Source organism: Pteronotus mesoamericanus, unplaced genomic scaffold, assembly GCF_021234165.1.
Source record: "Pteronotus mesoamericanus isolate MK-2021 breed Mesoamerican mustached bat unplaced genomic scaffold, CSHL_Meso_final contig_82, whole genome shotgun sequence".
In the NCBI taxonomy this organism is placed as follows: domain Eukaryota; kingdom Metazoa; phylum Chordata; class Mammalia; order Chiroptera; family Mormoopidae; genus Pteronotus; species Pteronotus mesoamericanus.
The window spans coordinates 1,747,489-1,768,281 of record NW_026555265.1 but is presented as its reverse complement, the minus strand read 5'-3'; the positions used below and the strand labels follow the sequence as shown (position 1 = coordinate 1,768,281).

The 20,793-nt window shown below is 41.8% G+C and overlaps 2 protein-coding genes across 3 annotated transcripts in view; both read right to left on the bottom strand.

Moving 5' to 3' along the window:
* The window catches only part of LOC129079861 (kininogen-2-like), a 31,000-nt gene extending 24,059 nt beyond the window's left edge, over positions 1–6,941 (bottom strand). The window contains exons 1-3 of one of the 2 annotated variants that reach the window (XM_054585086.1): positions 6,579–6,941; positions 1,859–1,972; positions 788–869 (exon numbers count right to left, since the gene is read on the bottom strand). In XM_054585086.1, coding sequence (XP_054441061.1) covers positions 788–869; positions 1,859–1,972; positions 6,579–6,773 — 391 coding nt within the window. In that variant the 5' untranslated portion in view covers positions 6,774–6,941. The remainder of the gene's footprint in view (positions 1–787; positions 870–1,858; positions 1,973–6,578) is intronic. The other variant, XM_054585087.1, reaches the window with a different exon arrangement.
* A 3,978-nt stretch (positions 6,942–10,919) lies between these two features.
* Positions 10,920–20,750, bottom strand: HRG (histidine rich glycoprotein). Its single transcript, XM_054585259.1, has 7 exons — positions 20,459–20,750; positions 18,726–18,842; positions 17,782–17,872; positions 16,462–16,628; positions 15,063–15,143; positions 12,962–13,063; positions 10,920–11,866 (listed from the first exon to the last, which is right to left on the bottom strand). The coding sequence occupies exons 1-7, from the start codon at positions 20,705–20,707 to the stop codon at positions 10,982–10,984; spliced, it is 1,692 nt and encodes a 563-aa protein (XP_054441234.1). The 5' UTR covers positions 20,708–20,750; the 3' UTR covers positions 10,920–10,981.
* Between the last annotated feature and the right edge of the window lie 43 nt (positions 20,751–20,793).

Below are 20,793 nucleotides of genomic sequence, written 5' to 3'. Positions count from 1 at the left end.
AGTTCTGAGCTTGCTTTTATGATCGACATTACCTAGATGTGCCCATTGTTCTGCACCCAGGCGCTCTGCCACCATACTTACAGGGTCTATATACCAACTCTGCTAAGGGCTAGCTGTGGGATCTTGGGCAAGGTACTTTACTGTCATGGGCCTCAGTTTCCACATCTGTAAAATGAGAATATTCACACTCGCCTCATAGTTCTGTGGTGAGGATTGAAGACGTCAGCATACGTGAGGTGATTAGAACTGTGGCTGGCAGTAAGTGCTCAATAAATGCCAGCTATATACTCTTATTCTGATTATCCTTAATGCATTATTGTGACTGTACCTGCAGGCCTATCCTCTGGCTCAGTCTACAACAGTCCTCTGTGGGGATCCCCCTTTATAGGTAAGGAAAAGGGAAACTGGAAGGGTTAAGAGCTTTTGAAAGATTTCAGGCCAGATCGGACTTCCAAGCCCGGCTCTTCCCTCTGGAGCATGCTGCCCACAATCGATGGCAAGTGATATGTTTTCTAGTCCTTTCCCAGGGCTCTAGCATATGCTAATACAACGCCGCTCTCCAGGAAGTGGGTCAGGTTAGTGCTGAGGAGATAGATGACAGGCAGGAGCCTGGCCCCAGCCTCTGGCCTCTGCCACCCCCAGCCTCTAAACACCCACCAAGGCTGCAAATGGCATTGCTACAGCCACCCTGCTCCCTTGGGAAGGAGCTTTGTCTAGGTTATGCTCCTGGCCTCACAGGGAAATGGTTCATTTCCTTCAGGGCGGCTCCGCTGGATATGTCAGCTACCTGGAGTAATCTGGCAGGTCTGGCTGGCCATGGTGAGCTTATTTTCTTTTTCCCTCACAATTGCAGTACATTCTCCTGTGGCCTAAAAAAAAAAGGAAAATCAAAGAAGGAAGACCATTTATCTTAATCTTTCAATGGAGAAGTGCACTTAGTGCTGTTGCTCAGTGTGGCTTTCCTTTTACCTAGCACTTGTCAAGATTTTTTCCTAACAGAGTTTTGAGACATAAGGATGAATGTTTTGGTAGCCTAATCATTATTATTTACTAGACACTAATATTCATGGGGCATCGGGAGGAAAGGCAGGATACATGTCGGGGCTCTAATGTAATTTTATGTATGGAGCTGTGGAGACACCTCTTTTTCACCAGGATGAACACAGTGTCCTAGAACCAGCCGGCTCCACTCTCCTCTTGACGTACATTTCAACCTCAGCATTCACGTGCACGCAGAGTGCAGGTGTTCTGACATTAACGGGGTGAGTCCGTGCACTGTGGAGAGCGCGGCTTGCTTCCTGGCAAAAACCATCTGCAGCCTCACTCACTTGCAGCGACACACATTTGTTAGGCTCTTGGTTAAGATAGCCATTGTTATCAGAATCAGGCCCTGTCATAATGGATCCCCTTTCGTCTTCCAACAACCGGATGAGGTCAGTTTTGCCTCCCTTTTACAAGGGAGCCCATGGGTTCAGAGTGGTCAGCCAGTTGGAGGCCGAGCAGGACGGAAACTCAGGTCTGTGCAAATTAAGCACCCATGGTATCCCTCGCCAGCCTTCGATCTTAGCCCAGTATCCATCTGCCCACTGTCTGGGACCTGGCCCGTGTGCCCCAGTTGGTCAGTAGAGCCCCCTCCTCATGGGAAGTCTTTCTCTACACTAAATGTCTGGCCTCTCCATGCCCTTTCTGTCTATGCAAGAACACAGACATCAAACATTTTGACTTTTCTTAGCACTTGAGGGTTTATGTGCACCCCGGCCCCCCTAAACACGCTCAGCACTACGCATCATCCCCAGCACTAGTGGAACAATCTGGCAGGCCCGCGGAGAGAACGGGAGGTTCCGGAGCCTGCACTTACAGCCTGCTCAGCTTCTTTGTAGTCACAGTCCTGCCAGGTTTTGCCGCTTTGAACAGGGCAGTTGCCCTCCTTGACTTGGTACTTGATGGAATAGAATAGCTTCTCTTCCTTCTCCTGAAAAAAAGCCACCAAAGATACATAGGGTTTATCCAAATGACCAACAGCAAACCTTTTGAGTGGGATTGGTGCAATTATAATAGTTGGTATTGATTTAATTCAATCAGAACTAAACATTTATTAAAAATACTGAAAGTTCAAAATACTTGGAAGAATGTTCATAATATGTTCATGAAAATATATATATTTTAAGTCACAAAGTAGTATCCTTAGTATTAGCCTGTTTTTGTTGGAACCAATATATGTGTACATATATGATTTTAAAAGCCTGGAAAGTCATGCAGGAAAGGTTTTAAAATGTTTGTCTCTCACTCTCTTCTTTAAACTAATATTCCTGAATTGTCTGAGTATTTTTTTTTTAACAAAATATACTACTTCTAAATCTAGAAAACAAATGAGGACTTTTTTTATTTTTGAAAAAAATGTTAACAGTTATCCCAGAACACTGGTAATTTTAGTATTTTTATTTGCTTCGTTTTATTTTCTATTTTTTCTATCACACACAAAAGAATAAATTGAACTATTAAAGTTCAAAGGTTCTGAGTTGGATGAACATTCACATGCATGGTCCAGGCATGTTGCAGCAGCAAAGGACCTGAGAGGTGATGTTGTCCAGTCCCTCACTTTGCAGGCGAGAGAAAAGAGGCCCAGTTGATAGGACATAATAGCCTAGGCAGCCTCCCACCTAGGAAAGGCCAAGCCAGCCCAGATCCCGGGGCTCCTGAGTCCCAGGTAGTGTTCTCCCTGAGCCTGCGCTCCTCAGAGTATTTGCATCTGGCAGATGAGGGAGTCAAGCAGGATCATCTCTGAGGATCCTTCCCGGTCTCAGATTTCGATGAAGCACTAGGTGGCAGTGGTATGCATAGCAAAGTAAAGGCGACTTTGTGGACCCTTTAGAACAAAAGAACACATTTGCCATGGATGTCAGCCAATGAGGATGACACCATTAAATGTGGCTGAGGGCACCAGGGCTCACATGATGACACCAGTTTGTAAAACAGACTGGCTCAATTTCACTTTCAGGAAAAAGAAATGCCCACTGGGCTTTTTTCTTTCATCTCATCATGTCCAATGGCTGAATTTTTTCTTCCACCGAAATGATCTATCATAGAGACACAGTGGAATTCATTTAAACAAACTGCTAAAAGTTTGTATTTCGTTTTGTTAAACTTTGGTTTTGTTTTTTGCTTTTTCTTCAAAAGTAATTTGCTTTCTTTTGCAGCCACAAGGCAGATTTCTGGTTTCAAAATAGGATACATCAAGAACAAACATATCCCCCCTCCCATACCATCCATCTTCATAGTCACCAATACAAGAAATCCTTCTGGAACAAAGCAAGTGACTAAACAGGTATCGAACCACTGAATCTACAAGTTAATACATAACCTGCGATGGCAGAAGACACAAGAATTTCCCCCAAAGAAAGATTTTAATTTTCCAAATATAACAGCGTCTAAGAGGATTCTATATGAATAAAGAAAAGTCGTTTATTCCTGGGTTGATGGCAAAGAGGGATAATTCACTGGCCTCTGAGGGAAGCTGAAACTCTTAACTAGTAAACAGATCCAAATTGAGAATTTCTACATTTCTTTAGAAAACAGAATCAGAATTCCTTTTTAGAAAACGAGGATCCTTGTGGAATGTCTTTACTTCCTATTTACCTAATGTTGTAACAGTGAAACAGACACTGGATGTGGGTGACAGCCCCACCACGCTGGACGCGGGACGTTCACACATAGGCTTTTGTTTAAAAGCTCAGTAGGTTGATTGACAAAGCCAGAGCAGCTTGTCATATGATCCTATTTGGTGCTTTTCCTCCCACGGTCCGAGATCATTATATGGATACAGCCGAGGACCGGGCCCCGACTTTCCGGAAAAGGAGCACAAAGAAAACTCAGGGCGGTGGTGGGGTCACCACGTCATCCGTGCTCTGGAACTGGAAACAGAAGGTGGCCCATGCAGACAGCCACGAGAGAAGGAGCTGGAGAAAGCTGATGGAGAGTGGCCCAATGTGTGAGCGAGAACACTGGGCTTGGGATGGCAAGGGCGCTGCACAGAGAGCATCCACGGGACCAAGTACTCATGTCCTTGCGGTGTCACTCCCTCAACGAGCTATTCTAAGGTGTCTAAGATACCCTAGTCCGTATGTGATAATAAATAGATGAGGTATGTAATAACTCAGTGTGCTGAGTATGCATCCGTTGTGTGGAATGAACCACCACAGAGAAAGATACACACTACCAGGCACATTCTTTAAGTCTTCTTGTTTTGGATTCGATTTCTTTGTTTTCAAGGCTATCCAGCCTAACTCTTCTGAGGGATTTCCTTGAAGAGAAGAGTGGTCCACTGAGACTGTTTTGCTTAATCTTTCCTTTTTTTTAAGAAGAGATTTTACTTATTTTAGAGTCGGGGAAGGGAAGGAGAAAGAGAGGGAGAGAAACATCTGTGTGTGCATGAAACATTGATTATTTGTCTCTCATAAACTCCCAGTAAGCCTGAAATCAAGGCATGTCCTTTGACCAGAAATCCAACTGGTGACCCTTTGCTCTGCCGGACAATGTTCAACCAAACTGAGCCAACCTGTCAGGGCTTAACCTTTCCTTTATCAAGAGATTAAGATTGGCATTAAAGAAATATAAAATTTAAGGTTGCTTAATTTTTATATTTTCCCTTTTAGTTACACCATTCTATTTTCATACAAACAAAAACAATTACAAACAACAGCATAAAGCCCCGTTAGTTTTTGAAACATCCACCTGTTGTATCCTGGGGATGTTCCAGATGTTTCCAGGTAACTCAGTAGTTTATAGGCTGTTAATTTGTCCAGGAACAAAGGTCAAAATCAAATGCATTTGTGATATGAAAGTATCCACTTTTCTCTAGAGATTCACAATCTGCTGCACAATGTTTCTTTCTCTCCACATCATTAACCTTCTGTGAAGCTCTACCAGGCCACCTAGGTATGCCTGGTCACGTTCACCATTCTTATTTGTTGCTTATCTGATTTGCTTTGCCTACTGGACTTTGCACTTCAAGAATCTGGTTGTTGTTGGTTTTCAATGAGGGTGGCAGGGGTTCATGACGGAGAGGGAAGAAGCAGAACTGCTTTCACTGTTGCTGCCATCGCTTCAGCTAACGCCTGGGCTTAGGCAGTCTCTTCTATTTGCAGGTCTCTCCATTCTGGAGTCATTGGCTTTATCCTCCCCCTCCCCCGATTCCTCCCCATTTTCAGCATAACGCAGATCTTCCATGATAGACCTTAGAGGACCTTGCTGTCTCATCTGGGACTGTGTGGAGCTGCTGCTGGAGCTGGAGCTGGAGCTAGAACTGAAGCTGGAGTGGAACTAGCAGGACTGGGCTGTCCAGAGCTGGGCTCCAGCAGAGGGAAGGTGGCCCAGGCCAGACCAGAGCCACACAGGGATAGTCCGGGCCCGCGTCCCAGGGAGCGGGCTGAAGGGACAGCTGCCAGGCTCCTCCAGACCCCCATACCCAGCTGAGTCTTTCCACACACTGCCCATAGATCCTACCCCTCTGGGTCTGGAAGTGTGTATTCCTTGGAATCACACATCCTGCCAGGATTTATCTTCAACCTGAGTGTATGAACCAGTGATTGAAACAGTATTCAAACCCAACAGGCCATTGCTATTACCCTTGATATGTTCTGCAATTAGGACTTTTGCGCAGATATGTTGTCAAATTCAGGAAAACTATGTTAATCTCATGTGACTCCTCTGAGATGTACTTTGCTGCCCCTCATTTACCCCAGCTTTACTGTGGTATAATGGACAAATAAAAATTGTACGTGTTTAAGATGTATAAAAAGGTGATTTGATAGATGAACACATTGTGAAATGATTACCACAAATCAGCTAATGAACACATCATCACCTCACAAAATTGCCTGTTTTGTGCGTGTGGTGAGAACACTCAAGGTCTAGCCTTTTGGCAAATTTCAGGTAAACAATACAGTATTATCAGCTCTAATAACCACGCCGTCCGTTAGATCCCCAGGACGGATTCACCTTGTACATGCAAGTCTGTTCCATTGACCAACGTCTCCCCACTTCACCCACTCCAGAGCCCCTGGCAACCACCATTCTCTGTTTTGCTTCTGTAATTTTGACTTTTTAAAATTTTACATATAAGGAAATTACATAGTATTTGTTAGATGTACCCCCTTATTCACCCCCCGCCTCGTTAGAGGTCTGAAGGTCTTTATGTTTTAGTCGGAGGCTGGTCACCCAGCAAATCCTGCTGCTAGGCCTGAGTCCGTGGATTCTCCAACTCTGCATAGCCCCTTGCAGATGACTCCGCTACCTTTCTGTCGGTTCACCCCAGGACACTTCTCATCTCATCACCCAGGAAGCCAGTCTCGGTAGCCTGAAGACTAGTCATGCCCTGCTTCCACCCCGACCCAGAGAGTGGGATTGGTGTTGTGTAAAAGCTGTAAGCTTCTACTTTTGCTTACCAGTTCTTTGGTGATATGTGTGTGTGTGTGTGTGTGTGTGTGTGTGTGTGTGTGTGTGTGTGTGTGTGTGTTTCTCAGTTTTCAAATGACAGCACAAATCCCAAATGACCTCAAGGCTGAACACAGCTCACTCACCGTCTTGTTGACTTCAGTTATGCGATACAACACAAACTGGTTGCCACTTTCACTTCTATTGTTATAATCCAACAGGGCTGTGTCCACAGCCTTAAATGCATCCTCAGTATTGCAGTCGATTTCTTCCCAGTGGTACTCCTGGGTTAAAATTGGTAGTAGCCTAGAGCAAAGGAGAAGGATGGCAATTAACTTCATGATTGAACAGTCTCCCTCTGGTAGTTTCACCAATAATTGGGAGCTACTCTAGATGCTGATGTTAACTTTCTTCAGTCTTATTTACTCTGTCTGTCCTTTCTCTGCCTTAGCACCTCACGGGCCTCTTGGATTCCTGCTGCCACCCACTATTTGCCCTATCAGAAAAAGATAAATGGCTCTGCTGGCTTATCCAAGCAGATCTCTGGCTGGCACATTACAACACTGGGGTCAGTGACAACAGATGCTTGTTTGCATTTGGGAATTACGTGGGAGCACAGAACAAATTTCTGGGCAATTGCACAACTTTGTATAGCAAATCAGAACAGAAACTAATAAAGGAGGGGAAAACAACACCAACCCCATATTATTTTCTTTTCCAAATGAGTTTCCCAAAGCCATTTATGAGAGTCACTACATGTGACAACAATGCCACCATGTGCAGACACCTTTCCAAAAAAATGCCTTTGCACACCCAGGGAGCCCACGCACAGGGACATAGTGAGTGCAGGGAGTCCCACCCCAGGACATTGGCACAGCTAAGCGTAAAAAATGGGTATCCTGTCTGGTCTCTAGCCAAGCCAGCCTCTCCCCACTCAATTGGATTAGTTGTAGAAGGGAAAGTGCTCCCCAGAGTAGAGGAGATGGGGGAGGAGCATAAGGAGAGATGGGTTGAGGGAAGCCCGCTCACCCTGCCCTTCCTTCTCGTTCCTGGTTTGGTGGACATTAGGGGGGTCTTTTATTCACCAGCCTAAGTGACCTTTCTGATAAAGTTAGACTATTCAGGAAGAGGAGTCCAAGGTTAAAGATGAGGGCTAGCCCTTAGTAGATGTTTGTCCTCAAGTCTTACCCTCTTCCCCGTGCACAACATGTTTGATTTCTTTGTTGTTGCTGATGGGGTCTCTAGCTTTGCTTCCTGAGAGCCCCTGGAAAAGTGGGGCTCAGTGGGGGCTGAATGATGGCCTTGTAGCAGAGTGGCAGATACATGAACTTGGCAGTAGGTCCAACCTGGACTCTAGTACAGCTCTGCTACTTAATTGCTATGTGATCCTGAGTCCGTCAGGGTCACATAGCTTTTCTGAGCCTCAGTTTCCGCATTTTGGAAATATGAAAAATTGTAATATCTTAAGGAAGGGTTTTCTTGAGGAGTAAAGGAGATAATGTATGTGCAGGGCCTGGCCATTAGTTCTTATAAATTTTGTCTAATATTAGTGTGGGATGGTTAAAGATTTCTGAGTTACTGAAGCAGACTCAGGTATGTGGCGATGGCAGAAGGGAGATTTTAGTGTGTGTTCAGGGGCAACGGGGGATGTAGGAAATAAAAGTAAGGGTGAAAGAGACTTGGGTATGCTCTTAGCCCGGGAAGAAAGAGACCCGCAGGGATGAAGACGCTGAGAGTGAGAGAGTGAGGAGATGACTGATGTGCTCGGTCCAGGAGGAGCCGGGAAGGAGCACAAGGCTGGTCACGCTGGGTGTTTCAAGTGGCAGTATATGCAGGCAGCAAAAAAAAAAAAGAAAGAAAGAAAGAAAAAGGACAGCATGTGACTTTGGAGGCTGATCCGGTTCTAATTCCAGTCCCACAATTTACCGACCATAACAAACATTAAACATTCATACCCGTTTTAGCTATCGTGTCGGAAAAATTCTACACAAAGCAGCAATCAGTGGTAACTTGTCTAATCCTCTAGCACAGTGCCAGCTCCCTAGGGTCGGGCTTGTGTCTTACCCCGTTATTCACCCACAGCAACGGTGTCTGCATATTACAAATGCATTTAATTGAAGCGAATTGAGAATGTTCAATCTCATGTTTTCCGGGTAATATTTTCAGTAGCTCAAGCGATATTTGTGAAAGTACTTTGTAAGTTATAAAACACTACTCACGTGCTTCTGTGAGTTATTAAGCTATGTGTTTTTTTCCATGGGGGTTCCTGGATTTCACGTGTCCTTACCCTCTACCCAAGCAGCCCTCCCTGTGTTCACGCCTGGGGAAGGAATGTCGATTCTGCAGAGCCCACGTGCAGCTGCTGCACCCAGCTTGTTTACGGCTGGCGACTCTTCTGGCTGGTTGTTGTAGCTGCTCTGTGGGTCGGTGCTGGTGTCATATTGGTTAGTAAATGTTTTGGTGTCATCATGTGGCTCCAGGAAGGGAAGTCTAGGGAGGAAAGGGAAAAAGGCTGCCACCATCGCCGTGCTTTGGAGAAGGAAGGGGAGGCCCAAATAGGTTTAATAAATCTCTTAGGATCATGCAGTCAATGAATTGTAACAGTGGGCTTTAAACCCAGGTGGGCCTTCTCTGCAGTCACATTCTTTCCTACTTATTACACTACCTGAATACACAGCCAATTTCTGTTTTCTTTCCAGTTTTACTAAGAAGTAATAGACATACATCACTGTATAAGCTTAAGATGTCAGCATGATGCTTTCATTTACCATAACAGGTTTAGTTAACACCAATTGTCTTGTATACATACAATAAAAAGGATTAAATTTCTTTTGATGAGAAATCTTAGGATTTTCTCTCTTAACATCTTGTCTGTATTTCATAGAGCAGTGTAAACTATAGTCATCATGCATAAATTATATTCCTAGTCTTTATTTTAAAACTGGAAATTTGCACCTTTTGACCACATTCCTCTAAGACGTGTTTCTGAGTCCTGTTAATTGATTAGCCTTCTGCTGCTTTTCAGCTCTTCCTGGAATGAGCACATCCGTCATCTCCTCATTCTCCCACGTCAGGTTCTTTATCTTTGTGATCCTCTCCTTCTTCCCAGCCTAAGAACCTCGTTTTTGTTCTTTCTCTCCCTCCCCCCATTAGAATCTACATTCTACGATCAACACACACCCTGAAACTGCTTCAGTAAGTCAGGTAGAAGCAGGGGTGTCTAGCCCACGGCCCGCGGCCACATGTACACCAGGGTGGTTATGAATGCGGCTCAAGACAGAATTGTAAATGTACTTAGACCATATGAGATTTTGTTTTTATTTTTGTTAATGTTTGTGTATTTAATGTGTGGTCCAAGACAACTCTTCTTCTTCCAGTGTGGCCCAGAGATGCCAAAATGTTAGATACCCCTAATTTTAAAGTCTTATTAGCATGTGTCTAAATGCTTGAGCCTAATTTGGGAAAAAGGGAAAAAAAAGAGAATTCAAGTGTGGAAAAAGAGTCCCCTGGGATCAAAAATGAATAAAGAAAACTTTCTGAGACTAGAAAGCCCCTAGCCTGGGGAGAAGGTATGAGAAGAACAGAGGAGTCTGGGGGTCTGAGAGCAGAGGACACCTCTGCCCTGCTTCCTGGACATGTAGCCTGAAAGACAACAAGATCCCAGGGAGAAAACAGTCATACAGTATCTCTTGGCAGTCGTGTTCATCAGCAGTCTTACAGAAACTCTTCTATCCCCAGTTTGATACTGAAGTAGCAGATAAACTACGCCCAAAGAGTGATGTGAACAGGGTAGTAAGTGTCCCTCAGCAGAGGGACCGGGTGACCCAGTGATGAAGAATCAGACCTCTTTCTCATGTCCACCACCCAAACACCTTGGACTATGTAAGAGTCTCAAACTGTGACATAGCTTTGTGTGGGGAGCAGCAGAGTGAGGGAACTCCAAGAAGGTTAAGTTTCCTATTAGCCCAGTAGGATGGCAACTTGAAATAGAAATTAATGTGTTCTAAAAATGAACTGATATTTCTGGTGCATCTAAATGTATGATCAAGATTCATGTCTATAAACTCCTTTGCAAATTATAGCCTGAGCTTTGTTTGCTTTATAATTAAAATTAGAACTTATTTTTCCAAACCAAAATTTGGAGGACTGGAAATAAAAACATAGGAGAGAATTTGGATCACTTTTATAAGAATAATCCTTTATATGACAATATATACTTTCTTGGTATGCCCAGCTACAGCATAAGTACTAATAGAGGAATGATGCTAGAATTGAGGAATTAAGTCCAGGAAATAGAGAAATCCTGAAGGGAATAGAGAAATTGTCTCGAGTGCTGTAGTAGCCAGTGAGAGAATTAACCTCTGACTTGTCACACCAAGCTTTTTCCTCTCCTCCCCATTTGTCTTGAACTTCTCATGCTATTGTCCCCTCCCCACCCACATTTTGCCCTATCCTGAATATGGAAGTAAGGTTAAAACAACTTGTCATTTTGCATTTATTACTTGTTATATTTTATTTATTTTTCTAATTCAGAACATTACTCATTTATCTAGGAACTCATATTTCGTTTTGGAAATGTATATGCAAAAAACTTTGACACATGTGAAAACTCCGTCTTAAACATCCCTGGACATGATTCAGAGGCTGACGGAGGGAAGGGCTGAAATTCTGGCTTCAGAGGATGGTTGTGGTTTGGCAATGAGAGGCTGGGAAAATTGGCTTCAGGAAGAGGAAGAACTTCACCGCTCTTTAACGGAGGGAGTCGGTTAACATATCCAATTTGTCTCCCTTTGAAGGGAAGGTGTCTTTTTCCTGGACCTCTTTCTTCTGAGTGCCTAGGTGGTGGACCATGGCCCCAGTGATGGTGATCTTGGGGACCTTGGCTATGGGATGGTGGGTCACAGGGTCCATGGTCATAAAAATCATGACCATGGGGATGGTGTCCATGCGGATGGTGTCCATGCGGATGGTGTCCATGGGGATGGTGTCCATGCGGATGATGTCCATGGGGATGGTGTCCATGCGGATGATGTCCATGGGGATGGTGTCCATGCGGATGATGTCCATGCGGATGATGTCCATGAGGACAGTGTCCATGAGGAGGATGCTCATGAGAACTGTGCTCATGGGAATGGTGCTCACTGGAACTATGATTATGAGGGGGCAGGCGGGTTCCATTGGTGCCAGAATGGAGATGATGACATCTCAAAGGGGGCAAGAGTGGAGGAGCCCCTGCCTGAAGTGGTGTTCTGTCTGAGGAATTTTTGTCTTCTGGAGGAGGTGGGCATCCAAGTTTATGTGTCTTGTGCGGATGGCTGTGATCTCTGGATCCACTGTGCTTACACGGAGGCTTCCCAGCAGGAAAGTGCTTCTGCACACCAGAGTGGAGGGGATGCCCCAGGTGGGGCTGTACATCACTGATGTTTCTAGGTTCCTGGTAAAGGACACAGAAAAGTGAGTATCACTATATAAAGGAGAAAATTAGATGTTTAACTCGATGGATGCCAGTGGCTACCATCATTTTGGATTCTACAAAGGAATTTTAAAAGTAGGAAGAGAAAGAAAGGCTCTCAAATTTTTATTTAGCCAAATTGGCATTTAAAATACAAACAAAAATTGTCATCTACCACCATCATTTCACAATAGGACTAATATCTGACAACAACAATCAGAAAGATAATCTCATAGTAAAGGGCGGTTCTTTAAATGAGATATGTCAAAACACATAAAAACTTTTCTTACTATCTTTATTTTTCTCATTTCAACATGAAGTAGTAAGTTTATATTATAGAAGGATACTCATCTGTAGACCAATATTTGGAAAACAATGCCTTATAACTTAGCCTCTCAACAGAGTTCTGACACCCTATGATATAAGCTTCTCTTACTCCCAAAAGGATGAATATTTCACCTCTTCACTCCTCTTATTTAGGTTTTAATTTTTTTAAATCTATGCAGCCATGTTCATGGTGACTAACCTGCTCTCTCCACCACCTCTATGGTTTGGCACATGAATGTTTGAATTATTTTCGGGGTTTTTTGCTAATATAAAAAATTGTGTGAAGAATATTTGAGTGCAGAACAAAGGTTTCTACACACAGATATTATCATAAAATATTGCTTTGCATCTTATTTTTATATATCCTTATAGATAAATTTGAAACCAATTCATTCCCCTTAGATTCTATGCCTAAGAATTAAACTAGGATTACTAAGTCTCAGTGCTGGGATCCTACCTGCAAGGACCATTTTCAAATTTATTAAATGTTGATTAAATTGGTCATGATCTTACCCTTCCCAATTCTTGGAAAAATTTTTACACTTGTGTCATATCAACAATTGCACTCCTTTCCCCAGTGGCTGCTCTCTCTGTATTTCTCTTAAACCTTTCCTCCCATCACATCTCCTCTCTCTCATACACACCCCCACACCCAGACACACACACAGACATAAGAACAAAATACACCATGTGTACGAAAATACCACTTAGTCTGGCACTGATCATGACAAGGTTTGCTTGGGTCCCCACCTTAAGGTTGAAGACTTCACAGTTTATGGCTACATCCTCTGGATTTTCCATGTCAGAGTTTCCTACATCATAGGACAAATCTAATCTGCAGAAGCCAAACACCTACAAATAAGAAAGAAGCCTGTTAGTACATGTGTGTATTTGTATGTATTCATGCAGGTGGTGTGAAGGTGTACTAGAGTGGTGAACTTCCAGGCATTCTGGAAAGGAAGAAGAGCTCTAGAAAAATCAGGGTAATATTATCAAATATCTCCACCAGTTATTTAACAATATTTCCTAGTCAACACTGTGGGAAAAGTGCAGGATCCAAAGGCTTTCATAACAAGTTGCTGTGGTTCCTTTAAGAAAAAAATTTTTTATTGATTCTAGAGAGAGGGAAAGGGAAGGAGAGAAATATTGATATGAGAGGGAAATGTCAATCGGTTGTCTCCAACTGGGGGCCAAACCCACAACCCAGGCATGTGGCCTGACTGGGAATTGAACCCATGACCTTCAGTTTGCAGGATAATACCCAACCGACTGGGGCACATCAGCCAGGATACAAGCTCCTATGGTTCTTTTCTACAACTGGTTACTAGCATTGGGCTTCCCCATGGGTGGTAGCAGGGAATATTATGTTCTTGATGCCTTGACTTTAGGCCAACCCTCCTGTGCTGAAGGTGAGAATTGCCTGTGCAAAGAGAGAATGAAGAGTGGTGTAAATGAGAAACTTGTACAACTTTAACCAGTTCCTCAGAGAAAAGTGTTGGAAAGGAGGGAACCGGTATGAAAATGGGTTTACACAGACCTTGTCAAAGTGACTGTCTGCTGGCCCTACCCTAACTTCAGAGGCTACAATTTGCTGGCATTCCTCAGCTCCAGAGAACCCTAAACCCAGCTGTCAAAGTTAGAAGAAGAAAACTCTTTTTTAGAAGAGACTCTTAAGCATTGAGGTTATGAGTACAGTTTTGGAGTCTGACAGACCTATGTTAATCCTGTTTCTTCATTTCCTAGTTGTGTAAGATTTAGGTAAGTTCCATAAAATTTCTGAAACTGTCTTTGTTTGTAAAATGTGTATAATACTATCTACCCACAGGTTGTGGGAGAGCTTAATTAAATAAGATAATGCTATAAAGCACTTCACTGAGCTCCTCTTCACTAGCCTCCAAGTTTCTGCACTGGGTTTACATTACCCACACCAACATAGTTAAGGGTAGGTTGGGATGGGAATGGGGGAGGTAGTGTCTTTTCTTGTGGCCACTAAGCAGGATTCTAGAACTACTTCAGGTTGAAAAGTTGAACAGCCAGAAAAAGAATTAATAAATGCTTTCTCTCTTCTGGCCCTGGAAAACACATTAATATGCTCCAGAAAAATCCTGGACTTGAAATCAGAAGGCTACCATTAAAATCCTGTATTATAACACTTTCTAGCCAAGTACCCTTAGGAAAGTGTTTAAACTTCTAGGCGCTTCTGTCCCAGGGAAATGGAAGCAGACAGTTGTTTCTCCTCAATGGGGTTGTCACACGGTTCCAACAAGGCAATAATACATGTGGAAGTGTTTTGTAAACTATAAGCCACTATATGAATGCTGTGTATCATTTGTAACGTCTTCCTGCAGGCACATGAGTATCAATTTATAAATTATTAAGGGGAAAATCCCATTGGACTGAGCATAGAAATGGATCCGAATATCAGCTTGGTTGTGAACACTGGGCAAGACCCTTACTTTATTGATACTATTACCTTCCCATTTATCAAATGGGGTCACTGTGAGGAGTAAATGAGATGAAGGAAATGAAAGTACCCATGAGTGTATGTTCTTAATGCATTCTAGTTATTACTTTTAGCTGAGTCTTTAATCCCAATGAGTTAAAAAAAAACACTTAGTGTTAATTTTAGATATATATCATGTATATTTATGAAATGATATTCTCATGGTTCCCTTAATTCTCCATGTTTCACTTTCCCCATATGTAAATCCGGGATAAAAATAATACCTAGTTCATAGAGTGGTGGTGGAGGTACTGCATTAACATACGTGTAAAGCCCTTACAAGAGTATCTGGCACATAACTGGTCTCTAAATATTACCTAATATTTCACAGACATCTGTTATACTCACAATATGGTGCCTGGGAAAATGGTGATGAGAGCAGTTCCTTACAGAGAAATCCACATAGTAATTGGTTCTTTTCCCTCCTCTCTAGAACAGATGGGATCAAAACAGTTTGAGGAACATTAAAAAAAAAAGGCAGTAGATACCTACTATTCAATATACTTTAAAGGCACTATGAGGATTCAAAATCACTAATATGTGTCATTTTTCTTATTGTCTCTTCCGCTTAAAAATTTATCATGTAAGTGATAAGGTGAATAATATTTCATTGAAAAAGTTCAGATAACATATACATAATCAAGCATATTGTGAAAAGTCCTTCCTCCTGCACCTCAACCTGTTCTTCTCAGAGGTACCACTATCATTCATTTGATGTGTTTTTCCTTCTAGCCTTTTTCTAAATATGTTGTGTATATACAGCTATATCTAATCATTTAATGTAAAGCATCTCAGAGTCTAAGTATTGTTCTGTAACCTGCTTTTCCCCTTAGCAATATATCTTGAAACTCTTTCCAATGCATATAGGTCCAAAACATTCTTTTTAGTAATTGCACTGTATTCATTCCATTGCTTGTATGCACCATAGTTCATTTAATTTTATATTTTCAAAATGCAAGACCATACCAATTAGCTGCTTTACAAGGCCACTCTGCATGGGAGGCACTTGTGTCTCTGGACTGGTAGGAAGAACTGTCTAGCTCCAGCCATACCACTGAGCCTCAGTTTTCCACCATAATACAAACAGGTTAGGACCAGATGATTTTAATGATTCACATTACCATAATATGCTCGTCTGTCTTTGACTCTTTTTGTTTGGGTTTCTTCCCCTCCCATTTAGATATCACATTCCCCACAACTCCCCAAAATAAAAAACTGTAGGAGGGCAGTTCTGTGGTGTCTGCTGCCTATCTCTTGAGACTGCAACAGGGGTCTCAAATATAAAAACAGCTGGTATTTGTCTTTATTTTTCTGGCTTCTTTCACATAGCATAGTATCATCTAGGTCCATCCTTGTTGTCAGAATAGTAAGATTTCATTCTTTTTTATAGCAGAGTAATAATATTTCATTATATATATATATATATATATACACACACACACACACATATACATATCTCACATTTTTCTCTAATCATCTATCAGTACACACTTGGGTTGCTTCCATATCTTGGCTATTGTAAATAATTCTGCAATTAATATAAGGATCCATATATGTTTTTGAATTTGCATATACCTGAAACTAATACTATTGAATGTTAACTATAACTGAAAAAATTTTTTAATTAGAATTATAAAAAGCAGCTGGCTGAGTGAGGTCACTGGAGAGGGTTAGTGCTAGTGAATTTATGCCTTCAAGGTTGGAACCTGGGCGCTCACACTCTAGCTGGACACTACTGCTGACTCACCGCTCTTGCGACTTTCTCCACTTGGTCCACTCTGAAAGAGGCGAAGCCACTATTCTCCCTTCTGTAGTTCTCAAGGGCTTTCTCTGCTTCTTTTCTGTAGAGATCAGTATCCTCAAAAAAATCAATGAGTACTGGGCTGTCTTTAGTGTTGGCCAGTGCAGAAAAGGCTGGAGAAAGATGACAGCTTTGTGGTTACTGGGTTAGAGACAGCAATGTCAATACTTTGACTTAATACATATAAGGATGGCGGCAAGAATAACAAAAGCTTCCATTTTACAGATGGGCAATTGAGGGTTGGAGAGGCTAAGAAACTTGTTCCAGCAAGTCAGCCAGTCAGCAGCAGCGCTAAATTTAAACCCAGATCCTTTTGACACTCAAGTTTCTGTTGTTACCCTATTCATGATGCCCCACTCTCATCATTTGTACAGTGTTAATATTTTAATGAACTCTTCCTATCTCTGCCAAAGAGATAGAACATTATTAACATGAGGTTTTTCCCAGAGAAGATACAGCTCAGTCTTCTTTAAGGCAATCATCTGAAGGATTTGCTTGGTTGTTGAATTTTTGTATACTGAATCATGTTGTGATTTGTTATTTTTAAAAGAATTCTGTGCTAATTCTTTTTGAAAAAGTAAATAGTAAGAGCATGGAATTTAGATTCAACACTGGTGGGGTGGTGTTATGTTCACCACATTTTGATTGTGTTCCTGAGGCCAAGTCATTGAGCCTCTTTGAACCTCAAATATTTTAACTCTAAAAAAGAAAGTATCATAATCTTCATAGTCTTGTTGTGAGATTAAATGAGATGACATGTGTACAACTGCTTTGTAAACCGTAGTGTCAATACATAACTTTTAGATGCTGAGTGCTGAGTGCTTTGGAAGTATACTACACAGAGCATCTTATTTAATTCTAACAAAAATCAAAAAGGATGACCATATTATTAGCTTTATTTTACAAATTAGGAATGCTTAAAGAGGGTAAGTAACTTGCCCTCAAGACCATGCAACTTGTAAATGAAGAGGTAGGGATTTAAATTCAAGCAAATCTGACCCCAGAGCCTATGTTCTCTACAATGATGCAATACTGCCTTGTGTATATTTCTATTTTTTGTATATGGAATTTCTTTTTAAAAAAGTGCACCAATAACAGGGGAAACCCCCTCTTGCTTCTCTTCTCAGGAGAGTGAGTAATAATCAATTCCATGAATGTAGGGACCATTTTTGATATGTACATCATAGTTTTATATGTTAAATACCACTGTCTGATTGAATTCTATATTAATCTAGAATTAAGTAGCATTTAATTAGATTACCATACCAGAGCTTGTGGTACAATTGAAGTCATTCACTCTAAGATCCTGAAATTCACTCAAACATGTTGTAGCTATTACCTTACATTGTCCAATCACCTGTAAGAAAGAGGAGTTTGCCATTGTTTACTGCTTTTTTCAGGTTGGGTATCAAGAAACGAGAAAGTGATGCAACATACCCTATTATCCATTTAACATTTATTTGCAGTTTCTCTCAAAAAATCCCCTCTCAAAACCCTGTATTTTCTTAATCTGTTCCTGTGAGTTAGATACTACAGGAATCCAAAACTCCTATGAGAACCAGGGAGAAACTGTTTAAACAGATCATGGCTATATGTTAAACATTTTTAAGGGGAAGAAATGCTAATATTTCTAGGTATGTAAATGTCTTACATTCTGGAACTGAAATCTTAGATCTGTGCTTTTGTCACCTTTGCGTTCTCCTCTTGTGGCAGAGAGCCTGGGACCTGAGTACTCATGTTCAATGAGAACAAGACCCTGTTCCTCATGGTAATGGCAACTAATCCTTTTGGCCATTCCTGCTAATGGGACCAGTCTTCATAGGACACAATTGTTAAGTTCATTCTTCCCTAGACCCACAGACTGTCAGGTCCATAAAGGATCTTAGAGTTTATCTACTCTAAACTCTTCCTCTACTTTACAGTTGATAAGCTGGAAGTCTAGCAAGATTAGATGACTTGCACAAGGTCTCATGGCTGGTCATGCTATACCAAGTGACCACAAACCCCAGTGACTTATTTTGAGCTGGGTTTGGAGGTATGGGTCTCAAGAGAATACTAATCAAGGTTGGCATAATATTCATGAGTCAAAAGATAGAAACTAGTCTTACTCTTTTGCTGTGTTATCCTAGGCATATAGCTACCCCTGAGTAAACAGAGAAGATAGAAGTCAAGAATGGTAAGGAGAAGAGAATGGTACCATGGTTACTTACTATATCAGATGGACGTCTAGCAATAGTTGGCTCACAGTCATCCCAGTGTTTCCTGGATTGGACTGAACAGTCAGATTCTTTCACATCTAAGACTAAATAATAGACAGCTGTGGATTCCTGAGAAATTCCAAGAAAGCAACATGTGAGTAGCATGTTGGAGCCTACTATGTTTTCAGTAGAAGCAATCTCTTGATTTCATTTTTTTCATCATCACCAAAGGATGCTTTGTATTGCTTTGAAAGAGAGAGAAACATTGATATTAGAGAGAAACACTGATCCTCCCACCCGCCCCCTCCATGTGGAATGGTCTTTCTTTGAAATATCTCATGTCTTTTCTTCATTTTCTTTGACCTAAACTTCATTGCCTGGGTCTGGTCTTCATTTCCTCAATCCTGAGCATGTAAAATAGCTTTATAGTTCATGTTGCTTACATCCATCTCCCCAGGCACACTGTGCTCTTCCCCCCTTTACTACATTTAGAGGTAGCACTGGGCCAATTCATCCTGTGTCCTATAAGGTGGCAGAGAGCCTGGAATGGGACTAGTAGACACTGAATTGCTGGTTGAATCTTAAATCCCTGCACTCATTCTCTGTAACCTGTAGTGCTTCCACATCTAATACTTTCAAGTATAAAGTTATTGTTTGTCCCCTGTGGTGCTCTATTATCTGATGTCCCTGATTTTATTGGTTCTCCCAAAGGGTAGGTTATTTTGAGGGATTGGAGAGGGAGGCCACCCTCCATAATCTCTATCAAGCCTTAAAATCTACTCCAAATAAGCATATGATCTGAGACAGTGATTTGTAACCTTTTACATCTCATGGCACACATAAACTAATTACTAAAATTCTGCAGCATGCCAAAAAATATATTTTTTGCTGATCTGAGAAGAAAATTGGTGTAATTTTGATTCATCCATGCCAGGTGACTATCGTGTTGTCTGTTATTTTTTTTTTTAATTTGATAATCTAAGATAGAAGAGGTCAGTGCCTCTGACTAAATAGTTTGTTGTCATTGCAAGTTTTAAACATTCTTGTGACACATCAGTGTGACTCTCATGGCACACTGGTTGAAAATTGTTGATCTAAGTGAAGCCAGTAGGCTTGCTTTGCATCAAGATAAGCCTACATTCTTTTTTCCACCCTGCTATCTGTGCCAAATCTCACATAGAGCTTCTGGAATACCCCTGCTTATGTTTAATTACTCCCTAATACCCTCCTTCCTGATTTCTTACTCACATAGAGGTGGTATTCCTGTAATTCCTCAAGCCATCTTTGTATTCAAATCCTGCTTATTTGGGGGGACCCAAATGAAGCCTTCTCTTATCCAATTGTATAGACCCTATTTCATTATTGTCCTGCATCTATACCACTCACTTGGCCACTTAAATATATCCTACCTTACACAGGCTGTCTATATGTGTGTGTGAGCTCATGATTATTCCTGTGAGGACAAGTGCTGCAGTTCATTCTAATTTTCCCTTATATTACTTAGCATTTGATTGAACTCAGCCTCAGTGCTGTAAGTATTCACAGATTAGTTTATAGTTAAGGACATACTAATAACAAATGTTAATTAAAAAAAATAAAACAGTCTAGAGCCAGCAGCAGAAACTAAACAGAAAACCCTAGCCAAAGCCATTACATTGTGCAAAGCAGTAGGCTTACAGGCTCAAGTCATATTAGCCCCTGGTGCATGGTTTACCAACTCAGCCCTGCCATTGGCAATTCCTTACCACTTTATCCAAGTGGGCATCAGCGACCCTCAGCAACTGGAAAAGGTAGCCATTCCGACGTTCTTTATTGATCAGGTCTAGAGCTTTCCCAGCCAGGGGTTCAGTAGCATTGCAGTCTATGGGACTCACAGCACAGGAATGCTGTAGAGTGACCAAAAGGATGGAAAGCAGAGCTGCTGTGAAGGCCTTCATTGCATTAGAATGTGAGGACCATCCCTTGCTATGGTATACCACAGCAGAGAATTTCATACAAACTTTTAAACACACACACACACACACACACACACACACACACACACACTATTGATGAAGCGGTTGTTGTCCATTTTTGTTGT

Excerpts from the sequence above, each read along its gene's own strand:
- HRG (XM_054585259.1), bottom strand. The coding sequence starts at position 20,707 with ATGAAATTCTCTGCTGTGGTATACCATAGCAAGGGATGGTCCTCACAT. Across the intron at positions 17,873-18,725 it reads CTAGACGTCCATCTGATATA|GTGATTGGACAATGTAAGGT; the intron begins GTAAGTAACCAT and ends TCTTTCTTACAG. Across the intron at positions 11,867-12,961 it reads GTGAAGTCTTCAACCTTAAG|GAACCTAGAAACATCAGTGA; the intron begins GTGGGGACCCAA and ends GTCCTTTACCAG.